This window comes from Cantharellus anzutake (genome assembly GCF_015039405.1).
Source record: "Cantharellus anzutake strain C23 chromosome Unknown EI90scaffold_2, whole genome shotgun sequence".
In the NCBI taxonomy this organism is placed as follows: domain Eukaryota; kingdom Fungi; phylum Basidiomycota; class Agaricomycetes; order Cantharellales; family Hydnaceae; genus Cantharellus; species Cantharellus anzutake.
Window position 1 is genome coordinate 230,158 of NW_024066952.1, and position 26,841 is coordinate 256,998.

Here is a 26,841-nt window from a genome sequence, read left to right on the forward strand (position 1 = left end):
CTGGGCATGCCGACGGTCAGTCTCTGATTTCACACCGAGCGTAAACCCTGGGGGACACGAGATGGCCCGAACCCGTGTGTATGAGAAAAGATGAACCAATGCAAAAGTAGCCAGGGGGTAGCGCGCTGGGCATTCTGAGAGAGGTCTGTCCAGCATCTAGGCTCAATTGCGCGGGTCCATGGGATATCGTGGCTCCCGTCGGAAGAAAATGTTGAACTCTCATCGCCGATTGCTCACCCAAGATGGCAAATAGAGTCTTAGATGGACCAGAGTCGAGTGGACCCTCTCATATTATGAGGTGCAGACTGCGCATAGATATGTGATCAAGCTCTGTTCTGCAGGATTATTAGAAACGCGAGCATCCAACCCAAACCCAACCGCATCATTAATGTTGCGAGCAAGTCTGTAGCCTCCGCACGTGCATGAAGACAATAATGCTAGCTAAACGTGCTGCTTTCGTCGAAGATGGAAAATTGTTCGGGACAACGCAACTACTATTTTGCCTCTCCCCTCACAGCGAAACGGGATTCTAGGTGTGGGATTGGAACGCCATTATAGCCGAGGTTTATACTGACAGGCTTGCTCATCTATTAATCCTCAATCCCGCGTGAAGTTCTGCGCATTGGGGAGTGGTTATTGATCAATACTTAGTGCTGGGTTTTGTCCTTGCCTCATGCATCCAGAATGATCTCAACAATGTTGCGAGGCTTCGAGAAACAAGGGTGTGTTTGTCTGTGGTCGTGAAAGGGCCGGGCGGGCCCGAACAGCCTCGTTTCCCAACTTCATCTGTACAATGATATCCGGCGGAACAAGGCATACAGACACTTAGAAGGCATATGTGGAAAACCGCGCATGTTGGCGAGACGCTGATGATGCAACTGATGGCGGCCTGAGGGGCGGTACAAGAAACAATAGAGATGCAATGCTGATTGTTTGATATTGATGAGGTGGGTCGATTGAGCGGTGGTCCAGAACTTGGGAGATTCACTAAAGTCTCCATGGGGTCAAACCTGACTCAAATACCGGTTTTATAGACTGAAACGGAGGTGGGGAGAAAGGCTGAAGGGAATCCTGAGAGGAAAGGCGGATTAACGGTTGAAGCTGGGCACTGCTGCACTTGGGCCCATGTCAGGCATGAACCTTTACGGCTGGGGCTGTCCTTTGGATGTGATCATGATCGAACATCGCTTGTTTATCGCTTCGTGGCCATCTGATGAGCTGTGAGCGTGATCAGAACTTGGATCACGTGCGTGAGCGAGTTATTGTGTCTATACATTTAATTCGGCCCGCGGAAGGCCTGGAATTTTGCAAATAGGCACAATTAATGCTGATATCAAAAATAATGTTCACCAGATATTTGCATCCGACGCTGGATTTCTTGTCCATGCCTCGACCTCCCTCGACTCTGTCACTGCCTTTCATTTCATTGCCATTCGTTTCTGCTCTCTCCCTCTCTCCCCAAGTCACTCTTTTAGCTATCTCTGCTTGACGTGTTGTCCTTGGCCAAACCTTGAACCCCCAATATGGTCTTCACCCCACCTCCCTCTCCTCTTCCCCCGCGGCACTTCATTCCAGGCGGGCAGGAAGACGAGAACGAGAGGATACGCAAGGACACTTTCGCATCGTTAGCGGCACCAAAGCTATTAAAAAGCCCTCACTCCAGACGCGCCCTTGTTATTCTTGTCCCACTTCTCATGATTCTCATCACTTCCTCCTCCGAAATGATCTCATATTTGCGTCCTACGCCCGTAGTGTATTCGGGTAACTTCCGTGACGCTCCCTCGCCATACGTATCGTCTAGTCTAGATGTCCCGCTTTCTCTCACCCAGCGACTTACTATGCGACGACATCGCGCCGCTGCATCTTCTGAACCGCGCCAGATGCTGGGAGAAACTTCAGATGTCGGAAGCCGCGATTCATTAGATGCGAGAGATCCAGAACCCCCACTAGAAGAGGAACTGGAGGAACATGCTTCTCCAACTAGATCCTTTGCGGAAAATGGTGTCCGGTTTGGAGGGTCCACAACAGCACCACCGGTAGATCCTAACGCTCCTATCCCGACCCCGTGTAGGTGGATAATAATTCTGCGTCATACTTCGTACTGACCCGATTGACGCGCTACTTCTCGACTTCGTTTGATCCTATCTCTAACTTGAACACAATTCCTCCTTGAAAACCATCACCCGATGAAATATGTATACCAGTCCCTCAACCATGGGATTCTTCCCTTTCTTACAATTTTTCATCCACCTCGTGTCTCTCTTTCTTCACCGCTCAACTCGCAAATATCACTTTCCGCCAGTGCCGCTCCTTCGGACTTCTCCTTGGATATTCAGAGGACTTTTTCAATATAGAAACCAACCTCACCCTCCTCACGGCTACGTTGTACGGGACGTGCAATACAGTACCAAGTCCTGAGGAATGTGTTCAAGTGGAAAATTGGATGAGTGCAAATATGGATGACCCGGCGGTGTGCGCGAAGGACAAAGATAACGAGAACTCCATCGTGCTGGAGGCTAAAGGTGGATTCGATCAATACTTGATGATGAGAGAAGTTGGATGTTTGGTCAACAATCAAACAAATGCGTATTGTACGTCCCCTTGGCTAAGTTTTCTAGCTACCCCCCCTGGACATCTGTTTCACCATAGGTTTTGCCGAAGCAGTGGCAAATTCGTCTCCTTCCGATGCCTACTACTATAATATACCCCTTGGTTTACCTTTGCCCCCAACGACAGTACCTTCATGCAATACTTGCACCCGGGAAGTCATGAAGATCTACGCACGGTATGCGGAAAATTCGATGTACGACGTCAGCAAAACGTACAGTAGCGCGGCAAACTTTAGCAATACGAAGTGCGGACGAGGCTATGTGCCTCAAGTTGACACACCGCTGATGACGCACAAGTCGGGCACGAATAGAAGAGCGAATGGAACAGGGGGCTATGGATCGCCTTTTTCGTCTCATTTCATGTGTTCGCGGGAAGCTCGATATTGTCGATCTTCTCATAAAACGGCAGCCGGGATTTGCGCCTTCATGTCACTCTATCTGTTCCCTCTCCCGTTCCCGCTCCGTCAATGACTCTACACATGCCCATTTACTGCTTCATATCCCCCTTTATCCTTTACTATTTGGTTGATCAACGAACAACCAAAAAAATTCATCACGAGTTCAGCATTGACGATCGGGAAGCCTGCCGGAGAGATAATTCCCCAATTTCTGCTTATGCTTCGCTATTTTTGGGTGATCAAGGACGGTTTCCATCTTACAAGCTTCGAGTCAAAACGATACATTATCCTCCCAACTACTTGCTCATTTTCCCACTCCGTCTCTGACACAATGTCAAAATCCCACGCCCCCCATGCTTCCTCCCCTGTTTTTTTGAATACTTGTTCCTTTTTTCTCTGATTGTGGTATAGTCAGTTCGGGCATCGGTTACTCCTTCTCTTCCCCCTCTATACCCTCTACAGCATGCGATGCGTACAGCATGCGATGCGTACAGGCAAGGCACTTGCAGCTTCTGAAGATTGTATGCGGTTTAGGGACGGTGCATGTCTGCCCAGGGACCTTGCCTCCCCTCGCCCATTGCACCCCGCACAAGAATCCCCTTCTTTGTTCTTGGAGTCAACCCTTCATTTTGCTTTCACATTTTTACGGGATGGCGGCTGGATTCAATCTCGCTGCCACACTTTCTATTTACTTTTTTCTTTTTTATCCAAGCGGCCCATTTCCACGACCCCCAAATAATTTCGACCTTTTCAGTCAATTCAACCTTGCTTGCTTGCCTGTACTTTATACTTACTACTAACCCTTTCATGGGCTTGATCGTCAATCTAGAAATTGGGTGACCCTCCGACGGAGCTTATCGCCACCTTGTTCTGTCGCAACACAGCCGTCATGCACACTGGAGAGAAGTATCAATGCGGATTGGCGGACGTTTTTTCGACACGGTGCAGAAAAAATTTGAAAAGAGAAAAAATCAATCAGGTTGACAAATGTGGTGTCGACAATGCCTGGAACATCCACCAAGCTATGTGTGGAAGAATCCACGCAGGAAATTTCAATCAATCTAGAGGACATCAGCACGACCCAGGTTAACTGCGAAACGGGCAGATGAATCGAAAGAAAGAACATAAGAGTACAAAGTTAAATCTGAAGGCGGGGGGTATGGGTGAGGGAGTGAAGAGTGGCAGGGGCTAATTACCGAAGCTGGGTGCAGGGGGTGCTGTACATAGATCAGTGGGGAATACAGGGGGGTTCGTCGCCATCGTTGGATATTAATCCGATGCTCAGAGAGAAGAAGGGGAAGAAATTAGTAGGTTGGAGGTTCAAAAGCCAGCATTGAAGGTTCATCATCTTTATCTTTCAACTCTTTGGCGGCGCGCTTCCGAATGACTTATTGATGCTCCTCCGTATTTTTATTCGTTTTCCGAACTTCGGAATATGTAGGTGGCAGTTCAACAATCTGCTCTTGGACAGGAGGTGGAGGTTCCGTTGCGTCAAGAGCCCCTGCATCGGTGTGCTGGACAATGTTAACAGCACGCATCGAGCTAGGAGGGTGCGCCTTGCTATCTTTAGTTCTTGGCCTGGAACCACCGCCGTTACTATTCGTAACGGGGTCAGACACTTGGGTCATCTGCGCCATCGACTGTTGCGACTGCCTTCTGCTCATATCTCGGGGTGGCGCAGCACCGAGCGGTAAGGCTGCATTTGATGAGGTAGTCGTCGAAACCCTTCGACCATTTGAAAAGTCGAAATCTGTTGATGGGCGACCTGTGGAGGGGTCTGGAACGTTGAAAGGTTCGGATTGATAGAATCCTGGTTCTATCATGGGAGGTTGAGAATCGTTTCCGTTTGGTTCTTCACCGTACATGAGGTCTACTCGGCTTGGTTCGGGTTCTTGGGCGCCGCGACGACGGCAGAATAATATAAGAGCGGCGATGAGAGCAAGGCCCACAAGACCGCCTATGACGCCGCCGACTATGCCTCCGGTATTATTTGATTTCTTGCCACTTTATTGTACAAAGACGGAAATGAGGAAACATCAATCAAAAACATTTGATTTTTCGACAAAATGGGATGACACACTTACCCGGTACTTGGGCCCGCAGACTGTGATGCGCTCGTAGTCGCTGGCACGCCGCCTCCGGTCGTCGCGGACGATGACGGCGTGGCGGTAATCCCCCCAGCAGGAGAGCCTGCTGTGCTACTCGGGCTCAGATCATTTATACACGAATTCGGACCATCGCCGATTTGCAAGAATGTCGTGCTACCTCCCGTACCCGGGCCTCTAGAATCGCCTGCGATCAATTCCACAGTTGTCCCTGCGCGTGCGTTCACCGTCCAGTTGAAAAAGCTGTTATCGTTTGGCGCGTCGAGCCTGAAAGTTTCCCCTCCCGGGATGATGCCAATGATACTAACATGACCTTGACTATTGTTGTCCCATGAAAACCGTACGTTCTGGCATTGGGTGAGATTTAATGTTGGCTCAATGAAGAAGTAGAAGGCGGGGCGGTTGTTACTGTCAGGCACGATGCGTCATCGTTTGCCGCTACCTATTGCATAGTGAAGCAAGCATTGAGTGATCGGTCAAGTTGGGCGTGTTGGCAACGAGGAAATAGAGCCACGAATTGGGGTTGCTTACAGTAACCGGGACACCCGTCCCACCGCTAGCAAATGTGGTCGAGTCGCTCACAACGGCTAGAAACTGTGATTTGGCTGGATATTTGAGCTCGAAAGTGAGAGTGTTGCTGGATGTATTCAAGGCTAATATCCGTCGCGTCTCTGGGACGACATTCCCGACTGGGATGACCAGCAGCTGGTACGGTGGCTAGAACCCACACCGTCATCTCTCGCTGTACGATCATTGACGGGTGAAAGAGTTTACTCACAACGCCACCGTTGACAGTAAGTGTCATATTTGCACACTGAATGGGTGTGCTCAGACTCCATGTGAACGAGGCCGCCGCCCGGACAAAGCTCAGTAAGAAGGCAGCATTATAAAGTAGCATAAGGTAGAAAAGGGTTGGTATTCGCAGCGTTGAACGAAGGGACATAGCGACGAAGAGCGACGGAGGAACAAGAGATCTAAAAGTTAATAACGCAACCAGTGCACTTAATTTAGTGGCATGTAAGCACGTGATGGGTCACTGTCTATTAATACGTCAAAGAACTTAGTTAAGTTTTATGAAACTAGTCATTGATCAGTCCGTTGGCAAGAAGGCCGAGTAAGAACCCCTAAGTACAGATAAGGAGTGCAAAATGTTTATGGTAGCTGGCACAATACGTAACTTTCGATAAACAAAGCGAGAAATGGAAACAGGTGCAATCAGCACGATATCAGCCAGTACACAGACTTACACGAATTTGGGATCATGGATGAACTTGAATCAAAGCACAAATAGAGATATGGATTTTCCGAATGGTGTCAGCATGAGAAGAGAACTGGACGGGTGGCTTAATTCTCTATGCCTGCGGGCACTGCTGCGGAAGGTCCTAACGGATGTTCCACTCCGGTGCTAGGAACGGCTTCATTCCGTGACGACCGTAAAAAACCGGGTGCCGCTGCGCTCAGCATTCCGCTCAAACCTGGCTTAACTTCTAAATCTGCAGGAAATGGTGACACGAGTGGCTGAGATTGAATCGAGAATGAAGACTTGACAGGGGCTGTAGCGATCCTGAGAAGTGAAGTATATGCTAGGGAGGAACGGGATGGTTAATTAAGCAATGGCACCCAAAGTACAAGACTCACGTTGTCGGCAAATAGGACAATACCATCCTTTGGGTCTCCTCCTCCTCCTTGGACGTGGCGTGGGTGGGGGTACAATTGCAGTGTTCGGAACGCCAGCCTCTCCCCCTTCTGCGACCACTCCATCTCCAATCACTGGACCCCCATCCTCACCCGTGGCATCAGTTGGCTGGGCAATTTGTCCCCCCGCACCATACTCAACCATGTTCAGCGCACATTCTTTGCATGCGACAAGATGTCTGCACGGAAGAAGGACAACTTCGCGAGGCGAGCTCAGGCACAGTATGCACTCGCTTCTTATCCCGTCTTGATCTGTCGTGACATTAGTTATACCTGTAGCCGTTTGGATGGCGGGCGTCGGAGGGTATGTGTTGCCCGAACCACTTGCATCCGGCTCAGCAGCAGGCTCGGGTGGAGGCAATCCAGTGCTGGGCTGAGCCGAATTCGAGAGCCCATAAATGTCTTGAAGTCGGAATGAATGTGATCCGATCTGGTGGGTTCCACCTCAATCTTCAACTTCGAACTGTACAATGGAGGAAGGGAGACTTGCCTTGGCATCTTTTCGTACAACATGAACCACCCAATGTTTTCCGTTTTCGGTACCCTCAGATCCACCATTCACAGCGGGTAGAATGTTCAATGTTGTAGTTTGAAGATTTTGGATAGCCATCGATTGTACTGCATCGCAACGAATTTATGTGTTAGAATGTGTCCTAGATGCCCCATTCCCCTTACCATTCTCATCTAATGCCTCCAGACGAATTGTCACGCGAACAAAAGTTTGGTCTTTATTACCCAGAGTAGCAGGGCTGGCAACGGCATCTTCATCAACTACGCGCAAAGCTGGCCCTGAGACATTGGTTTGCTGAGCCCTTCGTCTGAAGGTAAAGGCAGAAAGTCTTTTCCGCGAAGTTGGAGTGGTGGGGACGACATCCGGCTCAGGATTGGGTGTTGGAGGAGGATGTACAATAGGAGCAATGGTTCCAACTTCTTGAGAGGCAATCGAGGAAAGTTCGAGAGTTGCACCATCTTCCAGCCGCAGCATACGGCCAAAACCACCCTCAAAAACAGATTCATAGGTGGCAAGGATAGAATCGGATGTCGTAGCAGGACTCGTTACAGACGACTTAGAAGAAACCGCGTTCACCGTAATCTTGCATTTTGGTGCGTCGCAATCGTAGTGGAATTCGAGTCCGTGAGGGGCGTCATAGACATTGGGTGCCTCAGTGTCATCCTGAAATTCAATAGAAAGTGGTGATAAACGAAGAGATGAACTTTTCAAGTTGACAAGAGCTTGAAGCGTTGTGGTTCCCTCTTGGAACTGCTTGATCGAAAATGAAGCAGATCGGACACTTGGTTCAGTCTCAGACGAATTCTGCGCCGCCAAAAAAGCGTACATTTTTGCTTTTGGTAACCCAGTTTTTCACCACTTCTGGTGAGATAGGCATTTCTTCTTTCGGGTGTGATACTTCCTCACGGCCAGTTGCTGCGGAAATGGAACTGGGCGCTAACGCCGGCCCAAAGAGTGTTGATACAGGTTTTGCCTCCTCTTGGGCTCTACCGCCCGAAAGACCGAGTAAGATGCTGTCCGTGACTGGATCCCAGTGATGTTGCACAGTTTGGGCACCAGGCCCCACTCCTCTACCCCTCCGATTAGGACGCTCCATCTCGTTGCGAGGGACGAGACCTAAGCTACGCAGAGAAAATAGCTTAGCCGGATCAAATCAAGGTAGGGTATAGGGGGTTTCCAGCACAAAGTTGGAATCCTTATACTTCTACATGAGTAATAAACTGGTCAAAACCGATGGCACAACCCATTAATGCTAAAGACGCCAGCTCACACAAATTATCGAGCCCTAACCGGTGCGCGAGGGACATGTGAGGGCCCAAGTTGACGCTTACAATGAGATGTGGGATTCGGGTTGCAAGGAAGGGACAAGGCCAGTGATGTGACAAAGTGGAACTTTCCCAAATAAATGTGCAGTACTAGAGTGCTCGCGTTCACAACACATCAACTTCAGCCCAGCCTCATTAAATTGGTCGCGATGGCATTGAATTCAACGCAAGAAGACGAACAATTACCTATGAGTACATTTATCTCTCGCAACTTTGCTTTGAAATCGTCATGTGAAGAGGCAGAAATGTCGCATCCGTCTGGTGGAGGCACGGAATGGACATCGATTCATCAATTGATGGGAGTGTGCCTCTGCCCGGCAAGTCCCCAGCCCTGCCGAAGCAAATGACACTCCCGCCGGTCACTCTATACTTAGTATCGCACCAGATATCTCCGAAAAATAGGCGCTCTGGTCTTGGGGACTTGCCCATGCCGGGGACCTAGGAAAATTCGGCCCATTAGTGGGAACCACGAGCGGGGCCGGGTATGAATCCCACGGTCACAAATACCCGGCAGAGGATGGGAGTCACTTACGAGCCCCCAAAAAATGTCTGGAAATGAATCCCACGGAAGACTGTGTTCTCGTGTTTCCGTATCACAATCCCACAGCTTTCAGCGCGGAGGCGCCATTCGCAAATACTTCAATTTCCCCTTCATACTTGGTTTCAATGTGAGTACCTATTCATTCGGGCATGCCAACGTACCATCCCGAGATTCAATGGCATTGAGGCGAACACGGATCGCAACGGTCGTCCACTGACCAGGGACGAAAGCCCAAGACCCGCGCCCTATACTGAACCCATACTTGGGATTCAACACGGAAAGGGGCGGTACTTTGGAAAGTATTTGCGTAGTTTGGTTATCTGAAGGAAGGTACCCATAAACCTCAGCCGTTCCATTTTGCCTGCCCCGTCACGAGCCTTGAGCATTAAGCACACGCAAATTGGTTGGAACGAGATTTACCTCCACATCAGCCGAAGGGAGAAGCACTGTTACAAATTGGAACGTTGTTGAACGTAGGTGAAATGATATAATACTGACTTCGTCACGTCGCTCTTTCCTCCCTCCAGTGCATTTAAATGCCTGCTCTGGAGTGCTACCTCCATCTGAATCGTGTGTAAATAATCCAAATCTTCTGACATACGTGGAACTTCGCAAGCTTACATGGTCCCGGAAGCTTTCCACCGAGTCTAATCCCAAATGGCGGATACAGGTTGCAGGTCAGTTCAGACGAGTAAATCAAGACGTGCTAGCAGTGAGTATCTAATTATCTAGAGCAGAACTTGTCCTAGGCGCAGAGCCCTGCGGTCTCATACTCACTGGAATTTGAACCCAGGCTCAAAATAAACAGCATAAGAGACGAGGACTTCTTTGGCATCTTCCCAAGAAAACGTGGCACCTTCAGGCTCCCCAACGTAGAAACCAAAACCACCCTTGATCTCTCCAGACGGGTTGATTGACCCGTTGGGTAGAATGCATGCCATGCAAGCGGCGAGCCTTCGAGTGATGGAGCAGGAACAATGCTGGGTTGTTCCCCAAGTTGGGACTTGAAGACCTCGTTGTCTAGGGGCAGCTTCGTCACTTTGTCTGATATACTTTCTGGGAGTGGGAATTTTGAAGTCGTGAATCCCCTAATAATGGGTACGGGAATAGATGTGACGTGTCCAACCCAAAAAGCTGGGGTGGTTGCGGGTTCAGCACGATGGGTTCGTTAGCCTGAACCATGAAGTTATGTCGATACGACTTTTGGGAATTCAGTATGATGCCAACGAAAGATACGATTGCAACGAGCAAGCTCCCGATAAGGAGTGCCGCTGTAATGAACTGGCGCAGTTTGTCCAGAGCCTTCAGTTTTCAAAGTGGCTCTGAACCACGTGCGATGTGGGAAATCCTTGGCAGGTGACTCATCGAGTGGCTGTGGAACTATAGAGGCTGGTATCCTGCCCTAATCCTAATCGATAATATTGCGCAGTCATAGAGGCTGGTAACCTGCCTGCTGTGCAGGCTTGTCAAGGACTACGTCACTTTCCGCTTGCTAGAGGAGTCTTATTAGTCTTTTGTCTTTCGCCAAATCTCGACCGTTCTCACAATGGAAAAGCATATCACTACCCTGCGATCATTGCAGTATCGGCCTCTGATAACTACGTTTGGGAGATCGTACAGCTCTAGGCCCTTCTTCCATATTCCAATTCATTGCTCTACCCTTCCCCTCTCATCCCCCATATTACGATTGTACAATCCACACCGGCCGCTGCATTTCACACCATTCCCATGGCAGAATAAGCCATATTTGTCTCCCCACGAGTCCCTTTCAGAGGAAATGCCCCCCTCAGGCCTAGTACTACTTCCGAGCGGGTTAATTACTCGGCGGCGCCGCAGCCTCTCAGTACGCCCTCTGCAAACTTCAATGGACCCGGTGGACTAACATTCCCGAAGATTACGAGCTCCCCATTATTTGATGCGGCGATAACAACCATTATTGGTCTCTCCATAGTGTTCGTTAGCGGTGTTGCCTACGTGGCCTGGTATAAGAATCGAGTCCTAGAGAAGGTGTGCATTGCTGCGCAGAATGATAGGAAATGTCATTCAGCACCATTCGGTGTCAGATTGAGGAAGCTTTTTCTCCCGGTTATGATCCTGTGTTGGAGCTTGCCGATCATAGTGATGCGAAAGGCATCTCTGTTTCGGGAGAAGGGCAGCAAGGGGATTACATGCGACGACCCGAACAAGACCTAATCGACAGCATCATGCGAGGACACGAAATTGGACATTACTTTATGCTTATGGGCCCAAAGGTATGCGCACATCCGCAGGCTTATTCAGGTCACTTACGACGCTATGCAATTATACAGGGATGCGGGAAGACGAGCATGATGATTGACGCTATGAGAAAGACCCATGCTGACGGTATTTACATACGATTTTCATGAACGTTAATTGTGGATTAACTTGCATGGGAACTTAGGCGTCGCTTTTTGCGAAGCCCACGAAGATATTGAAGTTTTTCGCCTCCGGCTTGGCAAGGCCATAAACTTTGAATACTTCGAGGACTCGCAGGTAAGAGAGTGTTTGATGTGGACTTAGATTTACGGTGACGCCGGGGCCACGACGCGTAGACAGGGTTATTCCAGCGACGTGATCCGCGCGAAGGAGGGCCTGCCTTAGACATAGAAAGAGGTGATTATATCTTGTCTCAAGCTTTATTCACTGCCGTAGACCTGTTTTCTAGCCTTCGCTAAAATCGAAAAGGTGGCTCTGCGGATGTCTGAGCGGCGCGGAAAACCCTTGATCCTTTACATCAACAATATACACATGTTCAGGAACAGTGAGGATTCGCACAGGTTGCTTGTCCAGATACAGCAAAGAGCGGAAAGCTGGGCTGCATCTGGTGAGTTCCTGGAGTTGTTTAATCAGGAAGGATCCCAAATGTGGATTGATTGTTGGTTTTTTGTCAGGTATCGTTACGGTGGTTCTCAGCACGTAAGTTGCTCCTCATAACGGCAAAGAAGAACAATCATTCACGTTACTTCCAGAGATGACTTCTGGCCTTATCCGGCACTGAGTGCGTCAGGGTCACTCGATCCTCATTCATATTATCTTAAGCTTTTCTTTAGGGAAGAATGCGACTCGAATGCAGATAATTTCTGTTCATGATTTACCTTCTCGGGAAGCTCTGCGTTCTCTTCAAGAGCTACGGAATAAGGTACACAGCCGACGACGCGCTCTCTTCCCTGGTACGAACCAGGAATTGGAACCCACGGACATTCTCTGCGATGCTCTAAAAATCACAGGCGGCCGGCTCTCTTTTATTGCTAAGTTGGCACGCTCCCCGACCGGAGACGCTCTCAATGAAGCACGATGTCTGGTTGCCGATGAGAAAGCCTGGATGCTTAGTCGCATCGGTCTCATTCCAGATTGCGATGATGACGTGATGGACGAACAAAAGTGGAGTTCATGCAGTTGGCTTCTAATGCGCGAGTTTGTCAGAATGAGGAAAGAAGAGGAGGAGAGGAGAGAGGAACTACTCAGACAAGGGATGACGGAAGAGGAGCTGGGGGAGCTGGAACTGCCGAAGATCCCATATTGGAGGTGCCGGCAAATAATGACTCGGGCGGACTTTCTCGAAGGTACGGGATGAATAAGCCAATTTCTTCGGGGGTCTCACCGGTTTGTGTACAGATCTTGATAATTCTAACCTCATATCGATCGATGTAAGTGTTGAGATGAGTGGTGCTCTGCTCTGCTATCTCACCAGTTTTTCGCAGATTCAACACAATGTACGGCCAGACTCCGCTTTGGTCCTCCAGGCGGCCCGTGAAGTTGTTGAAGAGGAAGGGTTCGATGAGATTCTTGAATCAGTTCGAGAACGCATTGACGAAATCGAGAGTCTTCATCGCACCCGCGAAGTAGCGGTGAGTTAGATTGGTATACTTTTGCAGTCTCATTGATGAGTTTGCTCCCAACTTTAGTTTAAGGATGTCAAGGATGGTGATCGAATCAAGTTAATAGTTGACAAGAGAGGGAAACATCCTTGGTGGTAATTTCAAGTCTAATTGTGTTCGATACTCCGCAGTCAAGCCATATTATGTATTTGGAAAGTCCTGAAGTGCAAGTTGTTGTCAGTGGCGCTTAACCCACAGCCAAACCTAATTGAATCGGCCGAAGCCGGTTCACGTAAGCTCTCAACTCTTTTGAGTCTCATCGTCTGAGTGTGCACACGATGGCTCTTCAGATGGGTACGGAGAAAGCTCGTGAGCTTCAAGTAGGTTCTCATTAGATCAGTTTTCAAACGTCACAAGATCCTCACGTCGTTAATTAGAGCTCGATACAGGATGAACTTGCCATCAAAGGCTACTCGGCGAAAGACGACCCTGTCATGGCGGAATACATCACCATTATGATTATCAATAAGAAGACACCTGAGCAGATTACATCTGAGCTTACTGGGCTCATTGGTGATGACTATGACCCGTCGTTCACCGATTGGCTTTTTGTTGAGGCGGGCCTTGGCGGAGAGGGACCCGGAGTGACAGAGTCGCAACAAAAGGAGCCAGCCGTTGAAGCGGGCGCTTCGGATGCCAAGCTACTACCAGCGACTACGAGGTGACGAATTCACATGTTTCAACAGCATAAGTGCTGACGCCATGTGTTCTTGCTCTAGCCGTGCCCCACCAACTGGGCCCCGCGCATCTGCTCCCTTGTTTCAACAGGCTGTATCGACGATTGGCGCACCAAAGCGCCCGCGGTCACCCTCGGGGGATGGTGCGTCTCGAAAAACCCCTCGAACGTCTGACTTGCCCAACCGGCCGCGGGCCATGCGGGAACCTGAAGAACCATCGTCTCAAAATATCCCTTCAAGGATACCAACACACGAAAGTGTCAATCGCTCCAATTCCCGCAGCCTTCTTGAGAGGGTTGGCACCACTCCAGTTTACCAGCATCCTAATGGTCACCTTCAACGCCATCCTCCTTTTGATCCCATTCAATCTCAAATAGAAGCGGTTACTCGCGGCCCAATGGGTATGAACCCCAATGCGCAACCGTTCATACCTGGGCAAGGGCCTCTGAATGGGATGAGCGGAATGGCGAACCCCCTAGCTCTTCAGGAAATGCTCAACGCGCAGATGTCCATGATGACACAAATGGCTATGCACCTGGGCGTGAATCCTATGGTGCCGTCCATGAATGCCACAAACGGGTTTTCTGGTGCGCTGCAAGGGCATATGCAGGCGCCGGCGCCATTGTTGAATGGGAACTTCAGCGGGCGTGGGCGGGGTAGAGGTGCTTTCCGGGGTACCCCACCTCATTTGGCTAGGCATGGCGGCCACCTAGAAAACCAAACTCAGGATCAGCGAGTTGCTGCACCCAGTACTCCTGTCAGTACCACTCAACCCCCCCTATAGCTCCTGCGCCCGTCACAGCGCCAACACCAACACCACCATCCGCACCCGTTCCCACTCCCGTTGCACAAAACTCCCAATACCCGGAACGCCCTGGAACTCCCACGTTGTGCAAGTTTGGGATTGGATGCACAAATCCAGCTTGTCGATATTCGCATCCATCTCCTGCTGCAACGGCAGAATCAGGCCTTGTTTTAAGTAATGAGCCTTGTGAAAAAGGCATCAAGTGTGGAGACAAAGACTGCACAAAAGCTCATCCGAGCAAATCTCAACTCGATCCAAATGGTGAGCTCAATCTGTCACATTACTGATCTTACTGATCGACGCATGGTTCTGATAAACGTTTTTCCAGCCGTGGTTCCTGTGCCGCATCCTCCGACGACATTGCACCCTAAGCCACCTGCTTATCACCCCTATTCACGCCCCGTCCCCGCATCCACCACTTCCATCCCTTGTCGCTATGGTGCAGGCTGCACCCGTGCGACGTGCCATTTTCAACATCCACCCGGCCGAACCACGCTCCCTGGGGAGTTTCACCGTGGCCTGAAACCGTCTGATCCCACGGTCTCACAGAGCCCCGCTCAAGTGAAAGCGAGGATGGGGGCTGCTGCAGCCGCGAATCGCTACAATAAGACTCTTGTGGTCAACAGGCCTGGCCAAGTCTCCTCCCCACAAGTGCGGCAGCTGCCCCTACACCAGCATCGGCCCTTCCCTTAAAGGACAGCAAGCCATCAGAGGATGCTGGGGTCGCTGCTGCTACATAGTCAGTGAGGGCATGTTTAGTAGTTGTAGTGGCGGTAAAATGTCTGTTCCCGAGACTTTTTTGATATATCCTCTTTAATATGAAATCCAAGTTGTTTTGGGCTCACTGTAATCCCGATGCACTCTCTGTGTGCGTGTGTACTTGCGCTTGTTAAGCCAGCTGGACATCTTCCATCGTGACGCTCAAGAAGTAGGCTAACCATTTTCAGTTGGTAATTAATCCATTCCTCTGAAACGTAGTACTGTTGTACAAATCTCCAGTTACTCGGTGAGCACTATATACAAAAAGATGTGCGCTGAGGCACTGGCAGATTCCATATCTCGTCTCTTCAATTAAATGAATGCTGTGGTGTAGCTAAATTCCAATCGAATTGATGACCAAGTCGATCTAGGATATCCAAAAACTCTTTGACATCCTCGATCCTTGCATCAGCCTGTGCCTCGGCCGTACCGACTGGAAGATGATGTTTGGGGGACACTGATAACCCTATACGTGTTCAATGCAGAAAACATGTTCGCGGACGAAGCTTGACGAGAGAGAAACAGGCCTCTCTCCCCCTTTGCGGACATAGGATTGGTGCCTAGATGACGCTTGGCGAAGAGAGATCTATACGGATGAGTGTGTAGCGTGGCGTGAGATGCAGGCGGGGTATTATTCGAGCTTTTCGTATTCTTTGATTAGCTTTTCGCTAGGCAGAACTAGGGGATCTCCGTCAACCATGATTTTGGACGTTAACGACTCGATGGACGATCGAGAAAGTTTGGATCCTTTCAGCAGTCTCGCGACGAATGAGTATGCCTTGGGGATATCGATGGAAAGCTCGTCCACCATCTCGACCGTAGAAGCCAGGCCTGCCTCAAACACCTCACCCGAGCAAAGACCAGCGTCGGAAACCTTGCTAAACAGTTCGGCCGTAAGAACCACATCGACTTCTCTCTTCTCCAACGCGGTGGAGGCAAGCTTGAGGACTAATCGTGATCTATGCACCACAGGCAGTGCTTCGAAATAATGTTGTACCTCGCCAACATTCCGAAGCACCCAAAACTCTTTGACATCCTCCTCAATCCGCGCATCAGCCTGTGCCTCAGTCATGCCAACTGGAGACGCCCTTCCGGTAGGAACCTCGTCACTCTTATCCTGGGCTCCCTGGCCTTCTACTGAAGTCTCCTCAGACTCTTGTGGGACAGTCCGTGGCTGCAAATTAAGCTTCTTCCGGACAGGGGTTCAGGTAATCCTCCCGCCCCCAGATCGACACTCGGTGTGTGGCTCGGAGCACGACTAGAAGATGATGTTTGGGGGACCTCGGTAGCCCAATCGCTGTTCAATGCAGAGAACATGTTCGCGGATGAAGTTTGACGGGGAACAGGTCTCTCCTCCTTTGACTTCCTTCTTCGAGAACGCTCGGGACGGACCGAATGTCGGCGGCGGCGGTGCTTTCGAAAACGTGCCGAACTTGGACAGATCCCCAGCCTCTTTCGGTGGTGGTCGAGGCGTCGCATTGTTCCCAGCCACTGACCAACCGTCTGACGTGAATTGAGATCGTTCCCACCTCTTGCGAGCCATCACGAGTGATGTTTTTGTGAAGGCTCGTTGGGGTGATTCCCTCTCTGAGGACTACGCCAGCCCTGGCACCATATGAATAGTAGGATATGAAAAGGGGATGTCGGCGAGCCGGGGTGAGACGGCACAGAAGTGGTATCGGTGCAGGAGACAGGGTTTCCTGGATGAGCACTTCGGAAGAACGGTGACGTCACTTTTCGCCGGATGGTTTGCGTGGAGAGCTAGAAAGCGTAGCGTCTGCGTCGCTTATCAAACCGAAGTGGATTGCGCAGTGGTCGAGGCGCTGCATTGTTCCCAGCCACTGACCAACCGTCTGACGTGATTTCAAATCGTTCCCGACCTCTTTGCGAACCGCCACAACATACTGCCACCCATCTGAGTCCATTGAACTGATTCCCTGTCTTCGACCGTCTATAAAAACATCAGTAAGATGAAATAATGAAGGGGTACAAGAGACGAACATCTGCGTGAACCTGCACAATCGTTGATGACTGAGCGACAACTCGGCGAGTTCGCCATTTCTGCTCCCGAAGATCGAGTACGTCCTGAAACACTGTCAAAATCAATGCGGTGCTTGAACATGACATGCTTACCATCAACATGAAGCGTATTCGAGCATTGATCGACGAGTGCCTCGTTAGCTCTTCCATGCGGGAGAAATAAATATCCATATGCTTTTTGGCTGTGGGAGTATCAAGAAGCCTTCCGACAGTTGTCAGAAGTTGACACAGGCTCTCAATTTCCTCTTCTTCGGGATCATCGACGTTTGACAAAACTTCTTGATACACTCGTGCATGATGCGGGCCGTCAGCATTTGTAATTTGAAGAGTTCCCCAATAAACTTGACGGTACCGAGACCTTGCCGCTAGCCTTTTCTGCGGCATAGTACTCATCAGAGAGAGCCACTTCACCATCAGACATTTGTTCCCTAATGTCGAAAGCTTCCTCCACGGCTCTATCTGCATCCGCCTTAGCGGCAGCACTTTCTTTAGTAGACCAACCACGCTCAAAATCTTCCTGACACCGGTTCAGTAAGTACTTTCGGAAGAGAGCGCCGCCTTTGATGGGAATTCCCTCCGAGTCCTTCACATTGTCGTCCTGGATATCTTCGCTTATCTGCTCCTGCATTTTACGGCACAGCTTCGCATACATTTCGGACCGTGTGGCTTCATCCGTAGCCTTTTCGAAGACAAGGCGAGTAACGAGTATAAGAGATTGACCATCGGATTCATTTTCCGATTTGTTGGCCCATTGGATAATCTGATCGGAAATGCTCTCGAATCGTTCCATTGTAAGCTCGTTGAGCAATGCTTTAACTTTGCGCTCAACGATTTGAATTCTTCTGCCTTGCCAACGCTTCTCGGAACGGGCCAAAGGAACAACATGTTCGAGAGGGATGAGGGGGGTTGACGGGTTGCTAAGGCGGGACGCGTCATCTACTAACGCCTGGATCTCGTCGCCTCCATATTCGTTTCTCGAGTGACGAGGAGCTTCCTTTGGACTTTGCGGGCCGGTGGAGCCGACTCCACCCTGACTCGGCGTTCGAACCATAGACATGTTCTTTCGAGCGGGGAAAGGAGGGACGTCCGTACTCACACTGCACCCACTGGTAGATTGAGTGATGCGCTCCTGGGAACCCTTAGCTAGAGTCCCAGCGAAGCCACCCAGAACACCATTCATGTTCATCCCACTTTTGCCACTGCCAGAAAACGCAAAACCGCCTGTGGATTCTGATGGTGGCATGGGACCCGTTCCACGCGCTTTGGTCGGTCGTCTGCTCGCCTCCTCAGCTTTACTCTGACTCTTGTCAATACCAAGAGCATTGAGGATCGGCGAAGCGTCTGGCCGCTCCTTGCAGACTTGAAGCAAGAACTGACGGTCATAACTAAGAAAAGATCAGGATCCTTCTATAAGACTTCAAGGAACGCATTGCGCACCGGAATTTGCCCTTGTCTGCATCAACGTTCAACTCAAGAGCAGGACCAGGACTCTTGATGCCCTCAGGGTAACTGAAGGATTCGATGTCCTGAATGATCCTGGCCGATGCGAGAGCAGAAACGGAAGCATCGCGAATGGTTGCCTGGGATAAGTCCAAGTGCCCCGGAGTAGGACGTTTCGAGGACAATCCTATTATTGGTTTAGATGGAAGTGAGGGTGGCGGACTAGGAGTACTGGAGATGCTTTCAGCCTCACTCCTCAATACTTTCTGAGCAAGACGAGCTGAGGCCTCTGCTTGGGCCTTACGCTCTGCGGCCTGGCGCTCAGCTTCGGCCTTGGCAGCAACTTCAGCTTCACGAGCCAACTCTGCTTCGGCCTCGGCCTCAACACGACGACGCCCCTCCTCTTCTCTAGCGGCTCGCTCAGCAGCTTCTTGTACCTCAAGAGCAGCACGCTCCTCCTCTTCTTTCTGAAGACGAAGCCGCTCCCGAACCTCCTCTTCCTCCTTTTCACGCTGGAGTCGCAATCGATCCTGCTCTTTTCGCGCTTTACGTTCCTCCTCTTCCCGAGCCTTGCGTTCTTCAGCGGCACGTTCGGTAGCTTCCTGCGTCTCACGGACAACACCCTCCTCCCTCCGGAATAGGAACCAGGAACAAGCCTTACGATATGCTTCTTCCCGAGCCTCTTCTTTCTCTCTCTCTAACCTCGATCGTTCCGCTGAGAGCTGGTTGAGCACAGTTATTACAAGCTCCACAGTTTCAAGGTTGTGTGAGATCTCAGGAGCGGTCGGAACCGCAGCAATGGACTTCTGAGAAGGGGTTGTTTGGGAGTCATTTGGCAACGAGTTGAGCCTCTTGCTTTCTATGAGTTCCATGCGCCTGTTCATCTCGGCGAAATGGTGCCTTATCTCAGCACCGATATTATTGATTGCGGCCATGATAGAGGATTGAGCCGTGACATTGTGGAGGTTCACTTCGGCAACCGACACTAACTCCCTGAGTTTCTCGGTACTGAGGGGTTTAGACTCGGAGGTGGCATCTGGCAAGTAGCCATTGAGGATGTTAACTAGCTCGTGGGCGGTGGTTATGGGGTTAGTAGGCGAGGACAGAGCATTCTCTATGTGCCGCATGTCTTGGTAGACGGTCAGCGGCAGTGGCAGCGATGGTGTGAAATGTCTTCAGCCTTGTATTGCTCCCTCGCGTCTGATGATGATAGCGGTCGTTAGTCTCCCAAGATGTAATTGTCAGTGTAAATACATGTAAATACGCATCGATGTATGACTTGCTTCCAGGGTTCACGAGTACGTATGTCAGCGGCCCTTGCCTGTTTGGATTTTTCCCAGCGGAGGTTTGCATGTGCGGGACGCGGACAATTGCCTTATACGGCAAGGCAAACTAAAAACTGCTTGTCGACCCAGTAATGGAACAATGATACTACCAGTGGGGCAAGAAACGCCACAATACTCAAAGGCCGTGCACAAGTACTGCCATCAAATGCGTGCGACAAATCAAGGATGTTCTGGCAATTTCACATTGCATCACTGGAACGATGCAATGGCACTCTAGGCACCAAACCCTTTGCGATGCGTGCAAAGACTCCTGGTAGTGATCCGGCTTAGCCAACGGCCGATGATGAAATCATCTGACGGTCAAGTTATCCACGGCTCATCATAACTTGCACTATGCGTGCGTGATGGTGGATGCATTGAATGGTTTGCGTGATAGAATTCTGAGACAATGCTATGCCTGCAGCCCTAAAAAAGATCAAGTGCCATAACAGGGCGTATCCTGAGTGACCCATATTTAGGACACTGGCCACATGCGGAAGTCGATGGTGACGGGACGTGGAGTTCGAGGCGCGATAATAATGTGACTGGCCAACAGTCTCAGTCAGGACCAGCGGAAGGACTCTGACACTGGGGCATGATGAGCAACGTCGAGATCGCTTTTGACGAAATAAATTGCAAGAAAAGTGTAATAAACGGACATAACGGAGTTAAAGATTACGGCGTTAGCTGACTTCACTCCCTCTACTTGCACCCACTTGGAAGGGTGGAGTAGAATTTACGATAATCTTCAAACCCCCTCTCCGTTCATTGGAACGAAGGAGCATTGGTGCTCTCTTTCTCATCTCAAAGGCATTTTAGCCTGCTGGCAGGTCTGATTCGACCGTCAATCGTATCGTTTTTGCAAGCTACATAGCGCACGTACGCCAAAAAAAAAATCTATAACTTTCCTCTCTAGCCATCGTAAGTGTCTTCTGAACCTTTTTGGCCAGCGTTTACATATTATTTGCGTATTTTCCATACTTTTAGAAATGAGCAAGTCCTCCGTCCAAACCCCTCAGACAATTAAGCCCGCCATTGCAGCCAACTCTGCTCAACCATCTCAGGCTCGCCCTGCATCTTGGTCTAAGGGGGTCTCACAAGCTGTTACTACCCCGCCTCCGAATTCTGTCGCTACTTCAAACTCTACATCTCCACGATCTCAATCACCTAGCAATGGCGCAAAATTTCAGGGACACGCTCGAAGAGTTAGTAACCTTGGACCAGGCGCTCCGGCGACCAAAGAGAGCGTCACTATACCAAAGGGTATCGCACGCGTTAAAAGTGCGTGTGGCAATGTGTCTTAGGGATTTTACTACAAGCGCTGACGGTTGTGATCGGTTTATAACATCCAGACACATCATCGCCAATTAGCTTCGGTTCGATAGGTGATGCAAATGCTACGCTCTCTAGCTCCCCCGCACAAGTGCCTCCAATATCGGAAGGACTTAATGTGCAGAAATTTGGCAGCCTGAACGCTGAAACAAACACGTCCACGTCAACCAGTTCAAGCAAGGCTGCACCCGCCAATGCGGCGTCACCTATACTCGCTGCATCTACCAACACGAGTGTTGCCAAACCACCCCGGCGAAAAGTTGACGTCAACTCCTTCTTCCAAAGTGCTCCCACTCCAGGGAATCCCTCTTCTCCTGCACCGATACCACCTTCTGTGGCACCACCCGGGCCAGCTGGTCGTGCGGACCCGCCTGGCTTCCCGCCGTCCCAGAGGCTGAGCAATCCCCCACCTCCTACTCCTACTTTCATTCCCAACCAGCAACCACCCTTCCGTCAGCCGTCGCAAGGTCCTGCACAGAGGTCTCCGCAGTTATCCCGCGCGCAACCGGCTGGCCCCACTGGAGGCCATTCGTCTGGTGCAGTTGCAGCCCCAATTCGAGCTGGGCACCCTCAGCCTAACGGTAACCTAGCGCCTGTCCCTGTGAATACGCATCCTACTGCCCCCATGAGCAGTCCACGAATGCCTCAGGCCGCGCTAGGCCAGTCCCCGATCCAATATCCGTACTCGCCCTCGGCTCGCCCGCACGATCCCGGTTTCTCATATCCATACTATCCCTATGGCGAACCAATGGGCTGGCCGTACCCTGTTCCCCTGTTCACTCCTGGAATGCCGCAGCCCCCCATGCACCATTCTACTATGCCTCAACCACATTCTCCCGTACCTCCTTCACCACGAGGCAATCAACTTCCTCCCCCTACACCTACCCTTCCCCCAAAAACATCAACTCCGGGAACCCCCACATTGGGACCGGCCCGTTCCGTGTCATCGCAGTTAGGACAACCCTCATCGGCAGGTCTTTCGCCACAAGCAGCATCCTTCCTACCTCGTGGATCCAATCGGAGCAATCCAATTTCTATCAAAACGCCTGATGGGAAACCGGTAGACATAAAACATCCTCCTACACACACACGCACCGTTTCGACTACCTCTGTTACCCTCCCTGGCCCATCCAGAGGGGTCCGGATGGAGAGTGCAGCGGATCACGCAAAGCGGCAGGCTGAGGAGGAACGAAAGAAAGAGGCAGAGGCTAGAGTGAGACGAGAGAAGGACGAAGCTGAGCGGAAGCAACGTGAGGAAGAGGAACGCCTTGAGAGGGAGCGCATTGAAGCGGAGCAACGAGCTAAGGAAGAGGAGGAGCGCAAGGCCAAGGAGGAAGCTGATAGGAAGCTCCGAGAAGAAGAGGAGCGAAGAGAGGCTGAGCAAAAGGCCAAAGAAGATGCGGATCGCAAGGCTCGGGAAGAAGAGGAGCGCAAGGTTCGGGAGGAGGAACGCAAGGCTCGGGAAGAAGAAGAACGCAAGGTTCGGGAAGAGGAGGAACGTAAAACGCGAGAAGAGCAGGAACGATTGCGACTGCAGCGTGAAAAGGAGGAGGAGGAGGCTCGGGAGCGGCTTCGTCTTCAGAAAGAAGAAGAGGAGCGTGCTGCTCTTGAGGCACAAGAAGCTGCTGAGCGAGCCGCTAGAGAAGAGGAGGAGCGTCGTCGTATTGAGGCCGAGGCCGAAGCAGAGTTGGCTCGTGAAGCTGAAGTTGCTGCTCTTGCTGCCAAGGCCGAAGCTGAGCGCCAGGCCGCAGAGCGTAAGGCCCAAGCAGAGGCCGAAGCTCGTCATTCTAAGGAAGTATTGAAGACTGAAGCTGAAGGCATCTCCAGTACTCCCAGTCCGCCACCCTCGCTTCCATCTAAACCAGTGATGGGATTGTCCTTGAAACGTCCTACTCCGGGGCACTTAGACTTATCACAGGCAACCATTCGCGATGCTTCGACCGCTCCCGTTTCTGCTCTCGCATCGGCCAGGATCATTCAGGACATCGAATCCTTCAGTTACCCTGAGGGCATCAAGAGTCCTGCTCCTGAGTTGAACGTTAATGCAGAGAAGGGCAAGTTCCGGTGCGCCATCCGTTCGTTGAAGGCTTACAGAAGGATCCTGATCTTTTTATAGTTATGACCGTCAGTTCTTGCTTCAATTTATGGAAGTCTGCAAGGAACGGCCAGACGCTTCGCCGATCCTCAATGCTCTTGGTATTGACAAGAGTCAGAGTAAAGCTGAGGAGACCAGCGGACGACCGGCCAAAGCGCGTGGAACGGGTCCCATGCCTCCACCGTCAGGACGATCGACTTCCATAGGCGGTTTTGCGTTTTCTGGCAGTGGCAAAAGTGGGATGGCCATGAGTGGTGCTCTGGGCGGCTTCGCTGGGGCCCCAGCTAAGAGTTTCCAGGAACGCGTCACTCAATCTACCAATGTGCGCAGTGTGAGCATGAACGTCCCTCCATTCCCCACTCGAAACAACATGTCTATGGCTCGAACGCCGAGTCAGGGTGGTGTCGGTGCCATCGGCCCCCAGAACACGAAGGATGTTCCTCATCGCCCAAGAAGTAAACGCGGAGAGCGGCGTAGCGATAAGAACCAGTTGTCAATGGGTGGCCCGTCTCACTTTGGCAGCCCGTCAATCCCCCCATTCCTCTCGAACCTGTTATTCCACTAACCCAGTCTGAGAATCGCTGGCAAGTCAAAAACATCCAGGCCACCCCTGATAGCGTTGATGACCCAAAAATCGTCGAGCGAAAAGTCAAAGCATTACTTAACAAGCTTACAATGGAACGATTCGAGAGCATTTCCGATCAAATTATCCAATGGGCCAACAAATCGGAAAATGAATCCGATGGTCAAACTCTTATACACGTTATTCGCCTTGTTTTCGAAAAGGCTACGGATGAAGCCACATGGTCCGAAATGTATGCGAAGCTGTGCCGTAAAATGCAAGAGAAGATAAGCGAAGATATCCAGGACGACAATGTGAAGAACTCGGAGGGAATTCCTATCAAAGGCGGCGCTCTCTTCCGAAAGTACTTATTGAACCGGTGTCAGGAAGATTTTGAGCGCGGTTGGTCTGCTAAAGAAAGTTCTGCCGCTGCCGCTGCGGCCAAGGCGAATGAAGATAAAGCAACAAAAGAAGCTTTCGACGCTAGGGAACAGAAGGCCGAAGGCGAGGTTGCTCTCTACTCCGAAGAGTACTATGTTGCAGAAAAGGCCAAGCGACAAGGTCTCGGTCTCGTCAAGTTCATTGGGGAACTCTTCAAGTTGCAAATGCTGACAGCTCGCATCATGCACGAGTGTATCAAGAAGCTTTTGTCGAACGTCGATGATCCCGAAGAAGAGGAGATTGAGTCACTATGCAAATTCCTGACAACTGTCGGAAGGCTTCTTGATACCCCCACGGCCAAAAAGCATATGGACATTTACTTCTCCCGCATGGAAGAGCTGACGAGGAATGCATCGATCAATTCTCGAATGCGCTTCATGTTAATGGTGAGATATGGTGCTCAAGCGTTGCATTAGCTCTAACAGCATTTCATTTCAGGATGCACTCGATCTTCGGGAACGCAAGTGGCAAACTCGTCAAGCGGTCGCCCAGCCATCAACGATTGCGCAGGTTCACGCAGATGTTCGTCTCTTGGCACCCCTTCATTTTTCATCTTACTGATGTCCTTCATAGGCGGCAAGGGACCAGGCGGTCAAAGAGAGGGAATCAGTCCAACGAACTCAGATGGGTGGCAGTATGTCTCGTGGTGGCTCGCGAAGAGGTGGGGAACGAGCTGAATTCACGTCAGACGGTTGGTCAGTGGCTGGGAACAATGCGATGCCTCGACCACCGCCGACAAAGGCTGGGGATCTGTCCAAGTTCGGCACGTTCTCGAAAGCACCGCCGCCGACGACGTTTGGTCCGTCCCGAGCGTTCTCGAAGAAAGAAGTTAAAGGAGGAGAGACGCCCGTTCTCTCTCGTCAAACTTCATCCGCGAACATGTTCTCTGCATTAAACAGCGATGGGGCTACCGAGGTCCCCCAAACATCATCATCCAGTCGTGCTCCGAGCCGCAAACCGAGTGTCGATCTGGGTGCGGGAGGATTACCTGAGCCTCCTGTCCGGAAGAAGCTTAATTTGCAGCCACGCACTGTCCCACAAGAGTCTGAGGAGACTGCAGTAGAAGGCCAGGGAGCCCAGGATAAGAGTGATACCGGAAGGGCGTCTCCAGTTGGTATGACTGAGGCACAAGCTGATGCACGGATTGAGGAGGATGTCAAAGAGTTTTGGACGCTTCGGAATGTTGGCGAGGCACAACATTATTTCGAAGCACTGCCTGTGGTGCATAGATCACGATTAGTCCTCAAGTTTGCCTCTACCGCGTTGGAGAAGAAAGAAGTCGATGTGGTTCTTACGGCCGAACTGTTTAGCAAGGTTTCCGACGCTGGTCTTTGCTCGGGTGAGGTGTTTGAGGCAGGCCTGGCTTCTACGGTCGAGATGGTGGACGAGCTTTCCATCGATATCCCCAAGGCATACTCATTCGTCGCGAGACTGCTGAAAGGATCCAAACTTTCTCAATCGTCCATCGAGTCGTTAACGTCCAAAATCATGGTTGACGGAGATCCCCTAGTTCCACCTAGCAAAAAGCTAATTAAAGAATACGAAAAGCTCGAATAATACCCCGCCCGCATCTCACGCCGCGCTACATACCCATCCGTATAGATCTCTCTTCGCACACACTTCGCTCATCTAGTCACCAATCCTACGTCCGCATTTTGTGTTTTTTGAGTTCACATTGTCCTTTTTATTCGGTTCATTTGTTCTTTGTTCTTCTTTTCCCTTCATTCCAACCTCTTTGGGTTAGTTATTCCTCACACTTGCATTATAGGGTCGTCTTAATACTGTATCTCCGATCAAAACAGTCAGACATCCTCATTAATTTGATTCTCCAGCTACACTTTGTCAGTATAATCAAGCCAGCACCCTTTGTTTAGATCTGAGCACCGTGGCATCTCCCTTCGATAGTATTGAATGAGCGGTAGCTAGCTGAAGGTTTGGACGTACACCAAGACCCGGCTCCCCACCGGTGTACCGATCCTTTTCCCTCCTACTATATCCCGTTTCGTTCTTTCGTTCAATATTTCACCATGAGTGCTTGGTGAACAGGAAATCCCGAACTGGTCCTGCGTTCGCTCGTCCTCATGCTCTTAACAGTGTCACATACGCGTTAAGAGGTCGACTCCCTTTGTAAGCATGCTTGCAACCACATACATTCCTCTACTGTATGAGACTGCTGCCCACCTGAATGTACCTCCTGTAACATGACTCCCCGACTCTTCTTGCCTCATAGCTTCGGGAACGTACAGTGAAACAACGCATGGAATCGCATGTTGTGAACTCAT

The 26,841-nt window shown here is 50.7% G+C and overlaps 9 protein-coding genes across 9 annotated transcripts; 4 read left to right on the forward strand and 5 right to left on the reverse strand.

Moving 5' to 3' along the window:
• Positions 1–2,200: 2,200 nt before the first annotated feature.
• On the forward strand, positions 2,201–3,080 carry EI90DRAFT_2902734 (uncharacterized protein; the record flags this gene model as incomplete). The annotated part of the gene is made up of 2 exons (XM_039054108.1): positions 2,201–2,591; positions 2,650–3,080. Coding segments are annotated over 2 exons (822 nt in total), but the record flags the coding sequence as incomplete, so codon positions are not given.
• Positions 3,081–4,264: 1,184 nt separating this feature from the next.
• EI90DRAFT_3190007 (uncharacterized protein) lies at positions 4,265–6,055 on the reverse strand (the record flags this gene model as incomplete). The annotated part of the gene is made up of 5 exons (XM_039066387.1): positions 4,265–5,011; positions 5,092–5,459; positions 5,522–5,554; positions 5,644–5,829; positions 5,891–6,055. The coding sequence occupies 5 exons, from the start codon at positions 6,053–6,055 to the stop codon at positions 4,396–4,398; spliced, it is 1,368 nt and encodes a 455-aa protein (XP_038923076.1). The 3' UTR covers positions 4,265–4,395.
• Positions 6,056–6,456: 401 nt separating this feature from the next.
• On the reverse strand, positions 6,457–8,414 carry EI90DRAFT_3115205 (uncharacterized protein; the record flags this gene model as incomplete). The annotated part of the gene is made up of 5 exons (XM_039062756.1): positions 6,457–6,695; positions 6,751–7,237; positions 7,277–7,425; positions 7,483–8,068; positions 8,145–8,414. 5 exons carry the CDS (start codon positions 8,412–8,414, stop codon positions 6,457–6,459), a joined length of 1,731 nt encoding a protein of 576 aa, XP_038923077.1.
• An 822-nt stretch (positions 8,415–9,236) lies between these two features.
• On the reverse strand, positions 9,237–10,125 carry EI90DRAFT_3011150 (uncharacterized protein; the record flags this gene model as incomplete). Its single annotated transcript, XM_039056442.1, has 6 exons — positions 9,237–9,319; positions 9,346–9,545; positions 9,605–9,630; positions 9,683–9,747; positions 9,806–9,831; positions 9,962–10,125. 6 exons carry the CDS (start codon positions 10,123–10,125, stop codon positions 9,237–9,239), a joined length of 564 nt encoding a protein of 187 aa, XP_038923078.1.
• Positions 10,126–10,544: 419 nt separating this feature from the next.
• On the forward strand, positions 10,545–13,281 carry EI90DRAFT_3149750 (uncharacterized protein). Its single transcript, XM_039065612.1, has 13 exons — positions 10,545–11,027; positions 11,078–11,191; positions 11,248–11,436; positions 11,494–11,548; positions 11,607–11,698; positions 11,758–11,818; positions 11,871–12,029; positions 12,097–12,121; positions 12,175–12,203; positions 12,256–12,768; positions 12,821–12,852; positions 12,907–13,053; positions 13,111–13,281. The coding sequence occupies exons 1-13, from the start codon at positions 10,731–10,733 to the stop codon at positions 13,180–13,182; spliced, it is 1,785 nt and encodes a 594-aa protein (XP_038923079.1). The 5' UTR covers positions 10,545–10,730; the 3' UTR covers positions 13,183–13,281.
• Positions 13,282–13,566: 285 nt separating this feature from the next.
• On the forward strand, positions 13,567–15,325 carry EI90DRAFT_3029703 (uncharacterized protein). Its single transcript, XM_039058152.1, has 5 exons — positions 13,567–13,744; positions 13,803–14,521; positions 14,545–14,826; positions 14,894–15,216; positions 15,261–15,325. The coding sequence occupies exons 2-5, from the start codon at positions 13,957–13,959 to the stop codon at positions 15,303–15,305; spliced, it is 1,215 nt and encodes a 404-aa protein (XP_038923080.1). The 5' UTR covers positions 13,567–13,744; positions 13,803–13,956; the 3' UTR covers positions 15,306–15,325.
• A 203-nt stretch (positions 15,326–15,528) lies between these two features.
• On the reverse strand, positions 15,529–18,378 carry EI90DRAFT_3029705 (armadillo-type protein). The gene is given in 9 exon segments (XM_039058153.1): positions 15,529–16,513; positions 16,558–16,621; positions 16,662–16,853; positions 17,120–17,206; positions 17,226–17,275; positions 17,326–17,409; positions 17,458–17,596; positions 17,629–17,729; positions 17,771–18,378. The coding sequence occupies 9 exon segments, from the start codon at positions 18,152–18,154 to the stop codon at positions 15,956–15,958; spliced, it is 1,659 nt and encodes a 552-aa protein (XP_038923081.1). The 5' UTR covers positions 18,155–18,378; the 3' UTR covers positions 15,529–15,955.
• Positions 18,379–18,670: 292 nt separating this feature from the next.
• On the reverse strand, positions 18,671–18,977 carry EI90DRAFT_2846412 (uncharacterized protein; the record flags this gene model as incomplete). The annotated part of the gene is made up of 2 exons (XM_039053718.1): positions 18,671–18,749; positions 18,802–18,977. Coding segments are annotated over 2 exons (255 nt in total), but the record flags the coding sequence as incomplete, so codon positions are not given.
• A 1,965-nt stretch (positions 18,978–20,942) lies between these two features.
• Positions 20,943–26,225, forward strand: EI90DRAFT_3149753 (uncharacterized protein). Its single transcript, XM_039065613.1, has 8 exons — positions 20,943–21,050; positions 21,117–21,410; positions 21,482–23,525; positions 23,578–23,992; positions 24,079–24,945; positions 24,998–25,081; positions 25,133–25,193; positions 25,248–26,225. Exons 2-8 carry the CDS (start codon positions 21,119–21,121, stop codon positions 26,114–26,116), a joined length of 4,632 nt encoding a protein of 1,543 aa, XP_038923083.1. The 5' UTR covers positions 20,943–21,050; positions 21,117–21,118; the 3' UTR covers positions 26,117–26,225.
• The last annotated feature ends 616 nt before the right edge of the window (positions 26,226–26,841 follow it).

Coding starts and splice junctions, on each gene's coding strand:
- EI90DRAFT_3029705 (XM_039058153.1), bottom strand. CDS start 18,154: ATGGAACGATTCGAGAGCATTTCCGATCAGATTATCCAATGGGCCAAC. Junction 17,730..17,770: donor AACAAATGTCTGATGGTGAA/GTGGCTCTCTCT, acceptor AGAAAAGGCTAG/CGGCAAGGTCTCGGTACCGT. Junction 16,514..16,557: donor CTCCGAGCCACACACCGAGT/GTCGATCTGGGG, acceptor CCTGTCCGGAAG/AAGCTTAATTTGCAGCCACG.
- EI90DRAFT_3029703 (XM_039058152.1), top strand. CDS start 13,957: ATGCGGGAACCTGAAGAACCATCGTCTCAAAATATCCCTTCAAGGATA. Junction 14,827..14,893: donor ATCTCAACTCGATCCAAATG/GTGAGCTCAATC, acceptor ACGTTTTTCCAG/CCGTGGTTCCTGTGCCGCAT. Junction 15,217..15,260: donor GCCAAGTCTCCTCCCCACAA/GTGCGGCAGCTG, acceptor CTTCCCTTAAAG/GACAGCAAGCCATCAGAGGA.
- EI90DRAFT_3149753 (XM_039065613.1), top strand. CDS start 21,119: ATGAGCAAGTCCTCCGTCCAAACCCCTCAGACAATTAAGCCCGCCATT. Junction 24,946..24,997: donor GAATGCGCTTCATGTTAATG/GTGAGATATGGT, acceptor ATTTCATTTCAG/GATGCACTCGATCTTCGGGA. Junction 25,082..25,132: donor TTGCGCAGGTTCACGCAGAT/GTTCGTCTCTTG, acceptor TGTCCTTCATAG/GCGGCAAGGGACCAGGCGGT.
- EI90DRAFT_3149750 (XM_039065612.1), top strand. CDS start 10,731: ATGGAAAAGCATATCACTACCCTGCGATCATTGCAGTATCGGCCTCTG. Junction 12,122..12,174: donor GTTACGGTGGTTCTCAGCAC/GTAAGTTGCTCC, acceptor CGTTACTTCCAG/AGATGACTTCTGGCCTTATC. Junction 12,853..12,906: donor CTAACCTCATATCGATCGAT/GTAAGTGTTGAG, acceptor AGTTTTTCGCAG/ATTCAACACAATGTACGGCC.